Source organism: Monodon monoceros, unplaced genomic scaffold (assembly GCF_005190385.1).
Source record: "Monodon monoceros isolate NGI ecotype Baffin Bay Population unplaced genomic scaffold, NGI_Narwhal_1 Super_Scaffold_7, whole genome shotgun sequence".
In the NCBI taxonomy this organism is placed as follows: Eukaryota; Metazoa; Chordata; class Mammalia; order Artiodactyla; family Monodontidae; genus Monodon; species Monodon monoceros.
The window spans coordinates 96,683,309-96,700,074 of record NW_021703784.1 but is presented as its reverse complement, the minus strand read 5'-3'; the positions used below and the strand labels follow the sequence as shown (position 1 = coordinate 96,700,074).

The 16,766-nt window shown below is 40.5% G+C and overlaps 1 protein-coding gene across 1 annotated transcript in view; it reads left to right on the top strand.

Annotated features, from left to right (window-relative positions):
- The window catches only part of PATL1 (PAT1 homolog 1, processing body mRNA decay factor), a 36,526-nt gene extending 20,130 nt beyond the window's left edge, over positions 1 to 16,396 (top strand). Inside the window, exons 10-19 of the mRNA XM_029208750.1 lie at positions 3,354 to 3,534; positions 4,045 to 4,168; positions 4,628 to 4,725; positions 5,170 to 5,229; positions 6,258 to 6,406; positions 8,061 to 8,220; positions 12,078 to 12,233; positions 14,069 to 14,160; positions 14,256 to 14,405; positions 14,725 to 16,396. Of these exons, the coding sequence (XP_029064583.1) occupies positions 3,354 to 3,534; positions 4,045 to 4,168; positions 4,628 to 4,725; positions 5,170 to 5,229; positions 6,258 to 6,406; positions 8,061 to 8,220; positions 12,078 to 12,233; positions 14,069 to 14,160; positions 14,256 to 14,405; positions 14,725 to 14,746 (1,192 nt within the window). The 3' untranslated portion in view covers positions 14,747 to 16,396. The remainder of the gene's footprint in view (positions 1 to 3,353; positions 3,535 to 4,044; positions 4,169 to 4,627; positions 4,726 to 5,169; positions 5,230 to 6,257; positions 6,407 to 8,060; positions 8,221 to 12,077; positions 12,234 to 14,068; positions 14,161 to 14,255; positions 14,406 to 14,724) is intronic.
- The last annotated feature ends 370 nt before the right edge of the window (positions 16,397 to 16,766 follow it).

Sequence of the window (16,766 nt, the reverse complement as noted above, 5' to 3'; positions counted from 1 at the left end):
TTAGGCTGTCTTCATTTCTTTTCATTCTTTTTTCTTTATTCTGTTCCACGGCAGTGAATTCCACCATTCTGGGTTCCAGGTCACTTATCCTTTCTTCTGCCTCAGTTATTCTGCTATTGATTCCTTCCGTTGTATTTTTCATTTCAGTTATTGTATTGTTCATGTCTGTTTGTTTGTTCTTTAATTCTTCCAGGTATTTGTTCTTTAATGCTTCTAGGTCTGTGTTAAACATTTCTTGCATCTTCTCAATCTTTGCCTCCATCCTTTTTCCGAGGTCCAGCATCATCTTCACTATCATTATTCTGAATTCTTATTTTGGAAGGTTGCCTATCTCCACTTCATTTAGTTGTTTTTCTGGGGTTTTATCTTGTTCCTTCATCTGGTACCACGTCCTCTGCCTTTTCATTTTGTCTATCTTTCTGTGAATGTGGTTTTCCTTCCACAGGCTGCAGAATTGTAGTTCTTGCTTCTGCTGTCTGCCCTCTGGTGGATGAGGCTATCTAAGAGGCTTGTGCAAGCTTCCTGATGGGAGGGACTGGTGGTGGGTAGAGGTGGCTGTTGTTCTGGTGGGCAGAGCTCAGTAAAACTTTGTTCCACTTGTCTGCTGATGGGTGGGGCTGGGTTCCCTCCCTGTTGGTTGTTTGGCTTGAGGCGACCCAGCACTGGAGCCTACCCACTCTTTGGTGGGACTAATGGTGGACTCTGGGAGGGCTCACGCCAAGGAGTACTTCCCAGAACTTCTGCTGCCAGTGTCCTTGTCCCCACGGTGAGCCACAGCCACCCCCAGCCTCTGCAGGAGACCCTCCAACACTAGCAGGTACGTCTGGTTCAGTCTCCCGTGGCATCACTGCTCCTTCCCCTGGGTCCTGATGCGTACACTCCTTTGTGTGTGCCCTCCAAGAGTGGAGTCTCTGTTTCCCCCAGTCCTGTTGAAGTCCTGCAATCAAATCCCGCTAGCCTTCAAAGTCTGATTCTCTAGGAATTCCTCCTTCCATTGCCGGACCCCCAGGTTGGGAAGCCTGACGTGGGGCTCAGAACCTTCACTCCAGTGGGTGGACTTCTGTGGTATAAGTGTTCTCCAGCTTGTGAGTCACCCACCCAGCAGTTGTGGGATTTGATTTTATTGTGATTGCGCCCCTCCTACCGTCTCATTGCGGCGTCTCCTTTGTCTTTGGATGTGGGGTATCTTTTTTGGTGAGTTCCAGTGTCTTCCTGTCGATGATTGTTCAGCAGTTAGTTGTGATTCCGGTGCTCTCACAGGAGGGAATGTCCTCCATCCGTTTCCACCTTCCAAAAACTGGAGCCCTGAACTTTAAATTATGTTATTAGATTTAATACCTGCCTGCATACCAATGCACAAGCTTTAAATGACAAGAGCTTATCAGTTTATTTCCAAGTTACTATAATTCTGAAATACAATTTAGATCTGGGGGGTGCGGAATCAACATTTTATATTCACTGCTTACCAAGTTCTTACCATACTTTTAACTACCTTTTGTTGACCATCTCAGCTCAGACATAATCTTGAATATAGTCTCTAGCATTACATTTGGGTCTTACGTAAAGCCAACAGTCACTCTTTATCTTTGCCGCTGTTTAATCCTCATTCAAATATATATTTATATATGTGACCTCAGCTGTGTACCAGGCACTGTAGTCAGTTTTGGGGATTGAAAGAAGAACAAGACATATCAAACCCTTGCCTTCATGGAGCTTACATTCTATCACCATTCTTATATATAAAATAAGAGAATTAAACATAATTTTGAGGGGTTTTTTCAACCTTTCATTTTATGGTTCTTTGTGTGTAATTTATTTTTTCTTTCAAAAACATTCCAGAATATTTTTTTCAGGGGGAAAAAAAACCAATATGGACTCTTAAGACACAAAAAGTACAGACCATAAAGGAAAAGATTAATACATTAGACTGTTAAAATAGGAAACTTCTTGTGCCTGCAGTTAACATGATGGTATTATGTACTTCAGAATTTAAGAGTGTAGATCTCATGTTAAGTGTTCTTACCACCACCAAAAAAAGAGAAAGAAAGGGACACAAGGAGTAGGTGCTGGATATGTCCATTACTTTGTTTACGGTGATGATAACACAAATGTTTGCATATGTCCAAACTTACCAGTTTGTACACATTAAATATGTGCACTTCTTTGTGTACAAGTTGTCACTTAATAAAGCAGCTTAAAAGTATTTTAATAAAATTTCAAAAATATATTAAACTTCTGTGTAACAAAAGGCATCAAACACAAACATGTAATTTTCAATAGAGGAAACCTACATGGCTCATAAAAGTGAAAAGATTTTTCAGATTCACTTGTAATCAGAAGAATGCAAATTAGATAACCATTTTATATCCTCAGGCAAAACGTGAAGTGTCTCACCTGTCATTGTTGGCAGGAATGGCATGCACAGCCTTTTGAGAGAGAATTTGGCAATAAATAATAAGGTTGATAATGTGGATACACTGCATCCTAGCAGTTCTGCTTTTCAGTATATGCCTGTGTATGTTACCATCAACATGGATAAATATGAAAGGCATAATGTTGAATAAGAAACAAGGAGCAGAACTGTATGTCTAGTATCAGTTATGTAAAATGGAATAACACTGTATAATATTTAAAGGTAGATGTACAAGTAATAAAAGTATAAAAACATTTCATGGAGGTTGCATAACAAAGTCAGGATAGTGGTTCCTATAGGAAGGAAGGGAAGGCGGAAACCATGATCTGGAGGGTATAGGTGGGCCTTCAACTGTAAATGTCACACTGTATTACTTTAATATTACTTTTTAAAAGTCTGAAGCAAATTTGACCAAATAATTTTTTTTCATTAAGTCTAGATGGTGAGTAAATGGATTTTTTTTTAATAGTATTTGCTGGGCTTTTCTATATGTTTGAAGTATGTCATGATTTTCATCAAGTTTTTTTAAAAGTATATAGACTTGGGGTCCAATTGGCATGTGTTCAAAATCTCTTACTCTGCTGCCCGGTATCCTGCTTTAGGCTAGCTACTTGATCTCTTTTGGCCTCGGCTTGTTGTCTTAAGTGGAGAAAATAAATCTACCTTATTACCTCATAGGGTTATTGTGGGGCTTATACAAAAGTCCATAGGTGAAAGTGCTTAGCTTATGGTAAGGCACTTGGATCTTAGTTTTATCTCCTTAATTATGTATTGCACAGCTCTTTCCTTTCAAATTCTGTTAAGATTCGATTCTTTTTCACTCTTTTAACAGAAGCAAAGGGGAACCTTTTTTTCAGTTGGCCTGGTTTACTCCAGTGCTGTTACAAGGCATAATTCATGCATCCACGTGGAGTGAATGTGGCATGTATTTCTTTTTCAGTCAGCATCGGAATCTCAATGGTGCAGGAGATAGAGGAAGTCACCGGAGCAGCCATCAGGATCATCTCCGAAAGGATCCATATGCCAATCTCATGTTGCAGCGAGAAAAAGATTGGGTCTCTAAAATCCAGATGGTGCAGCTGCAAAGCACTGATCCCTACCTGGATGATTTTTATTACCAGGTAAGTACTCTGTGCTAGTTTTGAGGATAGTAGTTTAGTCCCTTACCCTGGTGAAGGTACTCATTTAAATATTGGTAGAATTAAATATTGATAGAATTTTCTTTTGAGGTAGTCTTCAAGTGGATAAGAATTGACTAAGCAAATTCTGTCCTCTTTTCAAGCTGAAGAACCTGTCCCACTATTCACTCAAAGGTTTGCATATATGCCTTTTATTTCTTACCTACGGAGGCTCTCAGACCAATATTTTCAAATCTTTTCGGCATCAATAATCTGGTTCTTTCAATGAAGACTATTGGCAGTCTAACTTTAAAGATATTTCCATTGATGATTATTTTGAAGGCTGGGATTTTTTGATAAAGTAAATTCATAGCAATCTAACAAAAATTAAAGATCAATATATTTATAGAGTACAAGTAGTGTTGCTACCACTAGTATAAGTTAATTATTTCATGATAGAGAGAGACCATATTCTGTGCTTGTTGCAACTGAAATCATCTTCTCATGTGGTAGAATTATTTTGAAAAACTGGAGAAACTGTCAGCTGCTGAAGAAGTGCAAGGTGATGGCCCAAAAAAGGAGCGCACCAAGCTCATTACCCCTCAGGTGGCCAAACTGGAGCACGCCTATAAGCCAGGTGAGGTCCTTATCCCCACAGCCATAATGGAGAGGTGTGGTGCTGCTGATAGGATAGAATAAAAATAACTGTAAAGATGATTGGATAGAGATGTTTGAAACGGATGTGTAAAGTATCATTGTCCTTGACAAATGCACAGGTCAGCCTTATTCAAGCATGGAGTGAATGGTTTGACAGATGGCCTTTTAGATCCTTTTCTACTTGAGATTCCATGACTTTTTAAAACCTGTTATAATTTCTAGTATCCATAAAATAGATAAGGGAGAAATACTTCAGATTTTTATTTATTATTACAACCAAAAAAATGGGAAAGGATAGATGTTGATAAGAGATTGCTTTAGATAATACATAGATTTTTGTAGTAAATTGTTAGGCTCTGTGTAAAGAATAGAGAATATAAAGATGCTGTCTGCCTGCATTTCTGAGTTTTTATTTGTTGGAAATTTTTTGTCCCTGCAGTGCAGTTTGAGGGCTCTTTGGGAAAGCTTACTGTCTCTAGTGTGAATAATCCCCGAAAAATGATTGATGCTGTTGTGACATCTCGGAGTGAGGATGATGTAAGTGTCTGTAGAATTGTGTGTTTAAAAAAGTCTGGGTCATCACCACTTCTTTGGGGGTCAGTGGATTGGAATCCTAAGGCAGCCAGGCGGGACCGGGGTGGCAGGGGCCTTTGAACTAGGTCAGTCTGGCTGCAGGCAGCGTCAGCTATTGACTCCAGTTCTTAAAACTATGATTTTCTCTGTGTTTTAAGATTTTCCTATGATATCTTCATCTTCCACTGCATTGTGCAATTACCTTTTGCCTATCTGTGAATTCAGTTTATGTGTGGGTTGATTCAGTCAACTCTATGACCTTTGTCCACATTAGTTTTGTTTTAGAGTATTAACTTTCAAAGAGTCAATATTCTCAAAGTATTGTTACAAATGGAATTACCTATGTGCCAGTAAATTATTTTTAACATGGGTAAAGAGTTCACATTGAGTAGTCTTGTCTTTTTTTAGGAGACAAAAGAAAAACAGGTTCGGGACAAAAGACGAAAAACCCTTGTCATAATTGAGAAGGTAAGTTTTAGAATTTGTTACTGTAGTTAGTTTCAAATAAGGAACCATTAAATGTATGTGTACTCAACAATGGGAAAGTAAACAATCAGTTAGTGTTCCATGATTGTAATTAATGGATATATTTGTGTAAAGTGCCTATTGTGTACAGGGCACACTAGAAAGGAATGTGGCATGCCTCACCTATGGCCTCATGAAAAGAACACTGCAATTAGAAGTCCTGGGTTTTTTGTCCAAGCTTGTTCAGTTAACAACTGTGAATATTTTGGGGCAGGTCATCTTCCTAAGAAAATGAGAATTAAAATTACACTGTTCTGCCTATGAATTTATTCAGTCAGCTCACATATACTTATTGGACATTCCCTGGGTGCTGGGCACTGTCCTGGGTTCTAAGGACAATCAGGTAATATATAAGCAGTTAGTGTTAAAGCATAAATACATATTGCAAGGCATAGAGCATAGGGATTAGGAGCACAGACCCTGGAAACAGTCTACAAATCATGTCTTTTCCATTTCTCAGAGCTGTGACTTGAGGCAAGTTATTTAACCTTTCTATGCTGTCCTCAGTTTCTTTATCTTTAAAAATGAAAACTATAAGAGTCTGTTTCTCACTGGGCTGTGGTGAGTTAGTATGCAGTAAATGAGTACTTGCAGAGTGTTTAGAGCAATATGCCTGGCACCCAGTAGTAAAATTAGCTGTGACCGTTTTTATTAATATAAGGCATTACTTGGAGCAGTGGTACACATTGTTTATCTTACAGTGCTGTTGCCGCTGCTGGAGAATTTGGAAAGTGTGTAATCATTTCACTGTCTGCCTTCTGGATTAGAGGTCAAGGAGGTACAGGGAATGATGTTCAAAGAATTTTTTAAGTTATTCCACTATGTTTTTCTGGGTTTAAAAGAGCACTTTTTCCCTCTCAATCTTATTACAATGCGCTCTCACCCTTTTGTCTTTATCTGGTATTCCTAAACTGTGAAGTTGTTTATCTAATACTCTGAGCTTGCTGAGGCCTGCTTTGTCTCTCACTTAGACCTATAGTTTACTCCTTGACGTGGAGGATTATGAAAGGCGTTACCTCCTAAGTCTGGAAGAAGAGCGACCTGCCCTGATGGATGAAAGAAAGCACAAAATTTGTAGCATGTATGACAACTTAAGGGGGAAATTGCCTGGACAGGAGAGGTAAGAGTAGTGTACTTTGGTAAAAACATAGACTAGCTAGACTCCTTCCTCTGCTACATTGAACTTTATACGTTCTACCCTTTGGATATCCTTCCTTACCATCTCAGTAAGCTCAAAGTCTTTCCTTTTGGCCTCAAATGCCACTTCATATAAAATATTTCATAATTCTTTCCAGCCAGGAAAAAAATCTGTTTATCCTGAATTCATTTTTTCAGCAAGTACCTATTCAGGTATCTGCTAGGAACTGTGCTGGGCACTGGAGATACAGTGGGGAGCATTATTTAGCTTATGTTGTTGAGCTTACAGATTGCATCTGGTTTATGCTTACTAATGTTCAACCTTGTGATCTTTATGTATTTTCTTTCCTACTAGGAGGGAAAGTATTAACACTTACACTTCCTTGGGATTCCCATACAATACTTATTTGCTATGGAAACCAGTTGGTTTTCCAGTGGAGACTAAGCTCCTTAATATAACTTCTCTATATCTCTCTCATCTCTCTCCCACCCAGTATCTGGAACAGAATCTTGCTAATGGTAAATGTTCTATAAATCACAATATTTATTTGATGAATGCAAGAGGACTGTGTCTCCTAATCACTCCCTTTCTCTTTGCCCATTCAAGAGAATTGATGATTCTTCTAAGCCAGGACATATGCAAAACAGAACTTCAAAAAACGACCTTCTTTTCGGCACACCTTTTCTGGAGTCGGGCTGACAGGGAACTGGTTGAATAAGTTTGGGTTTATCCATAGATTTGACTGTTATGCAGCCATTAAAATATATGTAGTTAAAGTATTATTTATTGCCATAGAAAAGTGTTCACAAGAAGTTGTTGAGTGAAAAAAGTCAAGTAACAAAGCCATATAAATTATATGGACCCTTTCTTTTAAATGAAAGATAAAAATATACAATAGACAGCAAAAATGTCTTCAAAATGGTAACACTAATAAATTATCTCTGAGATTATGAATATTTTATTCCTTTTTTCTTATATATATTTTCAGATTTTGCTGTTTTACCCATGTCATTTGTGTAGTTACTTAAAAGTTAATAAAGGAAATTAATGCAAATAGTTTGATCAATTCTTTAACATAACAATTTTTGAAATGATGATTTTCAGTATTTATGAAACAAAGAATTACTTTTTTTTTATTTATTATTCTTTGAGACTATACCAAAACTCCACAGTAGCTTCTTTATTTATTTAGTTTTGGCTGCATTTGGGTCTTCGTTGCTGCGTGTGGGCTTTCTCTAGTTGCGGCGAGCAGGGCTACTCTTTGTTGCAGTGCGCGGGCTTCTCATTGCGGTGGCTTCTCTTGTTGCAGAGCATGGGCTCTAGGCGTGCGGGCTTCAGTAGTTGTGGCGCGCGGGCTCAGGTACTCCGTGGCATGTGGGATCTTCCCAGAGCAGGGCTCGAGCCCATGTCCCCTGCATTGTCAGGCGGATTCTTAACCACTGCGCCATCAGGGAAGCCCCGAAGAATTACTTTTTATTATTTGGTTGAGAGTTGGAGAAGTAATTCTATTTTGTAGTACAGATAAGTGTAGAGTGAAAATAAATGCAGTGTATTCACTCAGTAACATGTAAGAGGAAAAAAGAGATTTTTTACATTATTCTTGCTGGCCTAAGTTAGCATTCTTCTTTCCCTGCAGGCCCAGTGATGACCACTTTGTACAGATCATGTGCATCAGAAAAGGGAAGAGAATGGTTGCCCGTATTCTTCCTTTCCTCTCCACAGAGCAAGCAGCTGACATTCTCATGACAACAGCCAGGAACCTCCCTTTCCTTATCAAGAAGGATGCACAAGATGAGGTGATCCGCCATGTGTGGGACATCTTTCCTTTGGGTCTTCATAGTTGAAAAGATTTCTAGAATCCAGATTTCTTTTTGTCCCCTTTTCCCTTTTGTATTCTTTTATCTTTGGCAGAGTGATAAGATTATTTAAGGCAAAAACTTTACTCCAGGCCTGTATTTTTAATGTCACTTTTTATCCAACAGACCATGTTCCTAAACAGGAGGAAAGCAGTAATTCTGTCTTACTTGAAGTAGTTGTAAAAGCTGTGGTCTGTATCAGAATTGCTTGGGAAGCAGATAATTCAGCCCTACGCCAATCTTGCTGAATCAGAATTTACAGAGAGACGATCAGGGCTTCTGGGTTTATAACAACATCCCTAGCTGAATCTGATGCTCACTAAATTTGCAACTTATGATCTTGCTTACTTTGTTGGATATAAAGTATCATTCATTGGGCTGTTATTAGTAGCTAACATTGACCTGTAGACTTAGTTGAATGGTGTCCCACAGGAATTGGGCCAGTGCTTTTAAATAATTTTATCTAACCTAAACTGGGCTGGAATTTGAAACATGATTATCAAGTTTATAAGTTAACTCTTGGTAAGAATTGCTCTCTGCTTATGCGTGTCGTAATACTTGAAAGATTAGCACAATTTAAAATAGTCTTAGAATTTCAAAACAAGGAATTGATAAGGTTAGCACAAAGGGCTAGTATTACTCAATGTGAGATTCAGAATAATAGAATTTATGAGCGTGAACCTGAAAGATGTGAAAATTATTCCTTCTGAAATGATAATAGAATTGAAAGAATTTCTTCATTCAGCAAATATTTATTGAATACTTCTATGTACCAGGCACATTTAGGTCCTAGAAATATAGCACCTAGTTCTAGGTGCCGAGAGCTAGGAATCCAAAGATGCCTGCTTTGGTAGAGCTTATCTGCTAGTGAGGAAAACTTGGTTAAGTGTGGAGGCTAAGTTTTTACCTGTGTGCGTTAAAGAGTAATAGACCACATCTCTAAACACCCATTTTTTTGAAGTAATAGCGTGTTCCAGGTCCTGAGGCATAAAATGTGCGAGATAATTCTGGAATATCTTGTATCAGAAAGCATGGAAGCTAAAAGATTACTAGGGTCCTGTGTAAAAGATGCACAGACCAATTTGAAGGGGTCTCCTCCTGGTCAAAATGGGATAATTTGCATCAGAAAGAAAAATTATAGGGGTGGATTGAAGTAAATCAAATATATTTAATTTAATGAGTTCATAATGGTATGAAAAAAATATACTAATCACCTTCAGAGATTGCTAGGCTATCAACTCATTATTCTGAAAAGTGGTAAATAAAGGAAAAGAAGCATTTATCCTGCCGCATTACAACCAAATGTCATGGTGACCAGAGAGTGATAATAGAAAAGTTCTTCTTTATAGAAGGTATATCAGCTAATAAATTCAAAAGAAATGATAAAATTAGAAAATTGCAGTTTTACAGCTCCTAATGGAAAAGCAGTCAATCTAGGCAGCAACCATTCCTGGTGCTACAAAAGCATTAGGTAAAAGGTGGATGGGGACCTTTACGGTGGTTGGAGCAGGCAGGCGACACCTGAACCCACTGATGACTGTTTTTGGTTTTATTTATGTATGTATGTATTTATTTATGGCTGCGTTGGGTCTTCATTGCTGCGCGCGGGATTTCTCTAGTTGCAGCGAGTGGGGGCTACTCTTCATTGCGGTGCACGGGCTTCCCATCACAGTGGCTTCTCTTGTTGCGAAGCACGGGCTCCAGGCACGGGGGCTTCAGTAGTTGTGGCACGTGGGCTCAGTAGTTGTGGCTCGCGGGCGCTAGAGCGCAGGCTCAGTAGTTGTGGCGCACGGGCTTAGCTGCTCCGCCTCATGTGGGATCTTCCTGGACCAGGACTCGAACCCGTGTCCCCTGCATTGGCAGGTGGATTCTCAACCACTGTGCCACCAGGGAAGTCCCCCAGTGTTGACTGTTAACACCACTAAGGGGGACAACCGGACACTATGTGCATCTTGATGTGATGCGGTAGAAAACACACAGCTCTCTCCATGAAGTTTTCTTGCCATGCACCACCCTGACCCCTCCGTTGAACTTGAATTGAATCGAACCTCTAATTATCAGTTTTTATGGGAAAAAACAGAGGATGGTGAAACCTGTTTAGTGCCACACAGGGGTGCAATTAGCCAGATCCAAACTATGGGACAAATGACCCAGTTTCTTCAACAAATAAATGGCATGAGAAAAGGAGATGGACAGTGACAAAGGAGCTATTAACAGATTTTAAAAGCCTTACCAGCCGAATGCAATGTGTGGATTTATTTGAATCATGATTAAAATAAATCAGCTACTGGGACTTCCCTGATGGTCCAGCGGTTAAGACTCCACTCTCCCAATGCAGGGGGCCTGGGTTCGATCTCTGGTCAGGGAACTAGGTCCCACATGCTGCAACTAAGAGTTTAACCATCCCGCATGCGGTAACTAAGACCCAGCGCAAGCAAATAGACAAATATTTAAAAAATAAAAATAATAATTCACATTGCTGGTCCTAGACTGAATGTCCATCAAGCTAGGATGGGCATGTACCGTATTGGCCAAAGCATTGAGGAAAGCCTTTGCTGTGTTGGACTATATTAACTGATGGCATTTAAAAAAAAAAAAAAAAAGAATAAATCAGCTGTTAAAAGACATTTTTGAGACAGTTGGACAGACTGAATTTGGAATAAATATTGGATGATAATTAAGGAATTAAACTTTGTTAGGTGTGATAATATTGTGAGAGATTTTGTTAGCGATGCCAATTGAAGTATTTATGGATGGAATGATCTCATATGGGAAGCACGTAGATTTAAAAAGGTTGGCAACCTGTTGTTGATTGAATTGTTGTTGAAGTTAGGTTATGGGTGTGTAGACTTCACTATACTGGTCTTTGTACTTTTGTGTATGTTTAAGAATGGTTTCATTTTTAAAGCTCTGTTTATGTAGAGTAGTAGATCATGAAGAGGCGTTTTCTGCACCCTTGGATGCTGTTTAAAGTAGAACCAGCCATCACTTTTTACGCCATGGGCATTGAGTGCTGGAAGCATCCTCAATTTCCTTTCAAGTGTCATAACCTAGTTATACCAGTAGCTCTGTATTTTAACTTCCCAGTCCGGGCCTTAAGGCAAAACGGAATGAGTGGACCAGCAGGCTGGAATCCAGCAGCCTTGGAGTCTGGTTCTAGTTCCTAGCTTTGTAACCGAACACTGAGTTTCTGATCACTTAACTTCTCTAATAATCTATAAAAATTGATTAATCATTTCCTCATTCAGCTTTTATAAAAAGATAAAACAAGGTACAGTTAACTCTGAAAATACTTCTCGATAACTCTGTAGCACTGACAATTTTACCTGTGTTAGAGTCCGTCTCACAATATATTAAAGTTGCCAGTTTACTCATGGCTTCTCCTCTATGCCTTAGACCCCTGAGGGTCTGTCCTGTTTACTATTTGTTTTTACCTCACACGCCTGGAACACATCTAAATGTGTAAAAGCATCTAAATATTTGTGGAGGGAATACTGATGTTTTATCGTGAATCTGGCTATGTATTTGAGAAGGTATGTTTACACCCTTGGTACACACAAGTAATGCTGTTTCCTTTACAAGTTGAGTTGAAAAAGTTCTCAGTAGCTACCATAGAATCCACTGTTAAGATGCTGGTAGTATCTGCTAGGCTTGTCAGCCCTTTTTGGTTAAATCTTGCCTCGGGAAGTTGAATATACAACTGAGCATCCTTCCATCCGTGCCCACTGATGGGGTGTGACTGAAGTAACAGTTGCCGAGATGTAATGCCTTTTTTTTTTTTTTTTTTTTTTTGGTAGGTGCTGCCATGCTTATTGAGTCCCTTCTCTCTTCTCCTCTATCATCTTCCATCAGTGACTGTCACCAGCCTTCTGCAACAGCTAATGAACCTACCTCAGAGTGCAGCTGCACCAGCACCCTCCAATCCTCACCTCACTGCTGTGCTCCAGAACAAGGTGGCCTTGCCCTTTTATGTCCCTGAACTTTGAGAGGCATTTAAATTTGAGTTATGAGTAAAAATAATGACTGCTGTGGCAATTGTAAAAAAAAAAAAAAAAAAGGCTTCCTTCGGCCTTTTACATTAAGCTTATAGTGATAAAAACTAGAAATAACAGTGGTTTCAACAAAATAGAACGTTCTGTATCTCATGTGGAATAAATCTGGTATGGTGACTGCATGGTGTCAGGGGTACAGGCTCCTTCAGTTTCCCTTCTTTGCCATCCTTAGCAGTGGCTGCCATGCTTGTGACCTCTAATGGTCCACGATGGTTGTGGAATTTAAGGTTCCACTTTGCACCAGGAAGAGAGGTGTGTTTAGAAGGCCAAGAGGTGTGGAGTAGCTGTCTGTCCTCCGTATTTGGACCTTTTCCAGGAGCTCTAACCACCAACTTCTACTTAATCTCAATGGCCAGATCTTAGCCACATGCCATGCCTAAACTGCAGGGAAGGCTGGAGAACGTCTTTTAGTTCACACCATTGTCACCACAAATAAAATCAGATCTAATAGGAGAAGGAAAGCATACAGTATTAGGTAGATAATTAACGGTCTCTGTCATAAGAGACTATTTCATGTTTCATCTGTATCAGGTTAAAGACCCAGAGACTCCTGGGGGAAGCAGGATACAGAAGAAGAACATGAGCTTTGAGACAGAGCAGGTTTCCACTCCTTCTCTGCCACATCCTAGCTCTGTGACCCTGAACACATTATTTCACTTTGCTGAGCCACACTTTCCTGATCTGTAATGTGGAGGTGATGAGGTCAGTGTCAGAGTTGTCCTGTTTCTTAGATGAGAAAGCAGCTGTGAACGGTTCAGTATAATGCCTGGTACACAGTGAGCACTCACTACGGGCCGTCTGTTACAGTAGAGGGAAAAGTAGACCCAAGGCCTCTTTCTTCTTCTACCTGAAAACCTGCCAAGCATGGCTCGGAAGGGCCGTGAGTACCTCAGAGGCTGAGAGGGTGATGGTGCCTCAGGGGACATAAGACAGGGGTTCTGGGGTAATCAGTTGTGTGCCTTCCATGTTATTTGGTCTCTTAGCTTTAATTTTGATAAAGACAGTAGAAAAGCATGAAGTCAGACAAGGTTATGTAACCCGTTGTTTTTTTGACAATGACATGAAGGGAGCTTTTTTGGAAAGGCAAGGTTATCCTGTATGAGGTGAACTCAGAAAGGAGGGGATAGAATCCCAAAATATCCCCAGCTTCTCTTTATGGTCCATTATAGCTGTGATTCATACATTTAACCTAGGACTTGAACATCCTCTCTAAGCCTTTATATTTCCAGATATGTGTGTCCTTTTTTAAGGTAATTTTCTCTTCATTCCCTGATCATCCCAGTTACCTTTCTTTGTATGTTTTCTCACAGGTCTTAACACCATTTTTCTTAATTCAAATTCTATTTGATGTTTTTTATTCTATGAACTTTAATTTTCTGTATCAAAATTTGTCTTCATTTAACTCTCCTTTTTAATCCATTTCTGTTCTAGTGAACAGGAGAAAAGCTAAATCCCACATTGCCCGTGGCAAGGAGAAATTGTCTTGTCCTGTCAGGGTGGGGTGGGGTGTAGAGGACTGCTGGACACGGGGGCTTCCTGTGTCCTTTGAGGGAGCTTGTTGCTGCTGTGCCAGGAGAAGGACACGGCCTCTCGGCTCGGCCCGATTCCACAGAGCAGCACAGCAGTGGGGTTCTTTTGATCCAGCGCCGTTGCCCATCTAGCGCTGCGGTCCGTGCAGCAGCGGTCCAGGAGGACTGGGTGCAGCGCCGCGTGACGCCCTCTGTCTCCTCTCGTAGTTCGGCCTGTCACTGCTCCTCGTCGTGCTGAGCCGGGGGGAAGACCTGCAGGGCTCAGACCCCACTTCAGAATCAACGCAGAGCAACCAGTGGTCAGTCTAGACTGTGTTTCTTCTCTTATTTTAAGTTCTTTTAGGTAATCTTTTCATTCTTTTTTTATATTGTTATTTTTGATTTTCCCTTTCAGGACGGAGGTGATGTTCGTGGCAACCCGAGAACTTCTGCGGATTCCCCAGGCAGCCCTGGCCAAGCCAGTCTCTATACCCACAAATCTAGTATCCCTGTTTTCTCGTTACGTTGACCGACAGAAACTGAACTTGCTGGAGACAAAACTGCAGTAAGTTGGAAACAGGAGAGTTCCACATCTCACTGAAGTTGGCACTTTAGAAGTTATGTTGAGGCTGGGGGGGGGGGGCATAAAACTGCATTTGGTGGAAGAGATTAAAGATTTCTGTCAAATACATGAGTATCTGCGAGATATAAAAGACTGTATTGGATGCAACAGAACCCTCATTGTTAAATAAATGCGAAGGGTACAAATATCTTAGGTGTTTTGTTATGAGAGTTCATACAAGGATGTAACTCTGATACAAATGACTGACTTCTGTTTTAACTCATTTATACAGGTTTCCTTTCTCTCTTTCTTTGTACCGTAGGCTAGTTCAGGGGATACGATAAAAGATCTCCACATGTGTCCTGTACCTCCTTTTGGCTGCCACCTGCACTGCTGCCACCACCAATGGAGTGTTGTTTTTAATGAGGGAGGGAAGGTAGCTTATTCCCCAGAGCGTCTTGTGGGACCGATTCCTGTTCACAGGGGTTGGCTCTGAATGCAAGGTATTTCCCCACTGGTCTGTGAAATTTGGCTGGGTGATACTTCTGCTGGTTTCTTCTTACCTTCTGTGTTACAATTCTGCATGTCCTACTTTTACCCAATTCTTCTCAATTTTGCATTTTCTTTGCCCTAGAAACACAAATATAATCTCTCCCTTTATCCCACCACCACTACTCCAGTTCAGAGTAGATTGTAGCTTGCCAAAGGATTCCTTCCCTCATCCTACTGAAGTCTTTTTTCATTGCCCCATATTAATATGACTGTAGGAGAGCCAATTAAGTAGAAGTCTATATCTATGCGCGCACACACACCCCTATACACACACTTATGTGGTCTCCAAAGGATGCTTAAAGAATGAGTTTTAGATTGAGAAATATTTAGGTGACACAACCCTTCTTTAACCACAAACCAGTTGATGTATTTTTAATCTGATTCTCGTCCCTCTTGTAATGAATTTGGTGGGTTCTACTTGTTTTCATATAAATATAGGGTATGGAGCACGTTTAATAAAACCAGAACTCTTAATTGGCTGCTGCCCAGCTCTAGGCTGAGAAGTTCTTTATCTCCTCCCCACTTGTATTTCCTTTGGTTCTGTCCACCTCAGTGAAAACAGCACACGGTTAAGCCTTTTTCCTGCTACAACTGCAGTGTACTTGAGCCTGTCCCCTCGAGTGCATGGAAGATTGCCCAAGATGACCCTAACCTAGAGCCCGCTTCCACAGTGTAGCTTTTGCACACTCAGTCTGTCTTCCTGAGACTACTTCAGTAAGCCATGCTTTCACTTCTCTCTTTTCTGTTTTTATTTGGTGCCATGGGGAGAAACCTCCACACCTAAACATGGAAGCTAAGTCGGGCCTGTGCTGCTCTTCAGTTTCCTCCACACTGTGGGCAGAGCTGCCGTCCTCGCTGCTTCATCTCACCCAGGTCCCATTCCCAGGCAGCCAGGGGCCTGGGTCTGAATGCGAGCAGGGACAAGCCTGCTGTGACCCTAGTCACTTATCCCTCCCCCATTCAGCAGTCAACCAGGATAAGGGGTTCTGATCCCTGGTGATTATAGCCCTCAAGAAAATTAAATCTGAATTGATTTCACATGACTGTCCTGATGCACATTTTGCTGTTCTAGCCTTTTCGAATGTAGTGGGGGGACAGGTTATGATATTTAATGAGATTTAACATTTTGCACATAAATGTACAACAGTAAGGTCCTCCGTTATATCCAGCTCTCCTTGTTCTCCACCTCCATTTCTTCCCATTCAGTGGCCCTAGGTTCCACCAGCTGTTCCCCATGACATTCCCTAGCTTGCCCTCTGCCATCATTTTCCACTAGGCGCCTTTCCTACCTTCCCTTCACAACCGATCAAGTGAAGGCTTGATTATTATTTCTTCTTTTCTGTGCTTTATCTTTTTTGTTTGGTTTTAATTAATAAAAATGAAAGTTTCTAAATTTACATTTTTATAGGGTATTGTAAATAAAAATAAATTGTATACTTGAAAAAAATATGTGCCTCCATTTCTGTTTATTACTTATGAACATGCTTTGTAATGTGTTTCTAGCATATTTAGATAGACCTCTTGGTGTTGTGGATTGGTAAGGATATTATTACCTAATTTTTTATCTTTTTTATTTTGTCATAAGGGAGATAACACATAAAGATCTTATGTTTACATGATAACTTTCCTTTAAAAACCTAGCGTGCTTTCAGGACTTCCCTGGTGGCGCAGTGGTTGAGAGTCCGCCTGCCAGTGCAGGGGACATGGGTTCGAGCCCTGGTCTGGGAAGATCCTACATGCCGTGGAGCAGCTAAGCCCATGCACCACAACTACTGAGCCTGTGCTCTACAGCCCAGGGGCCACAACTGCTGA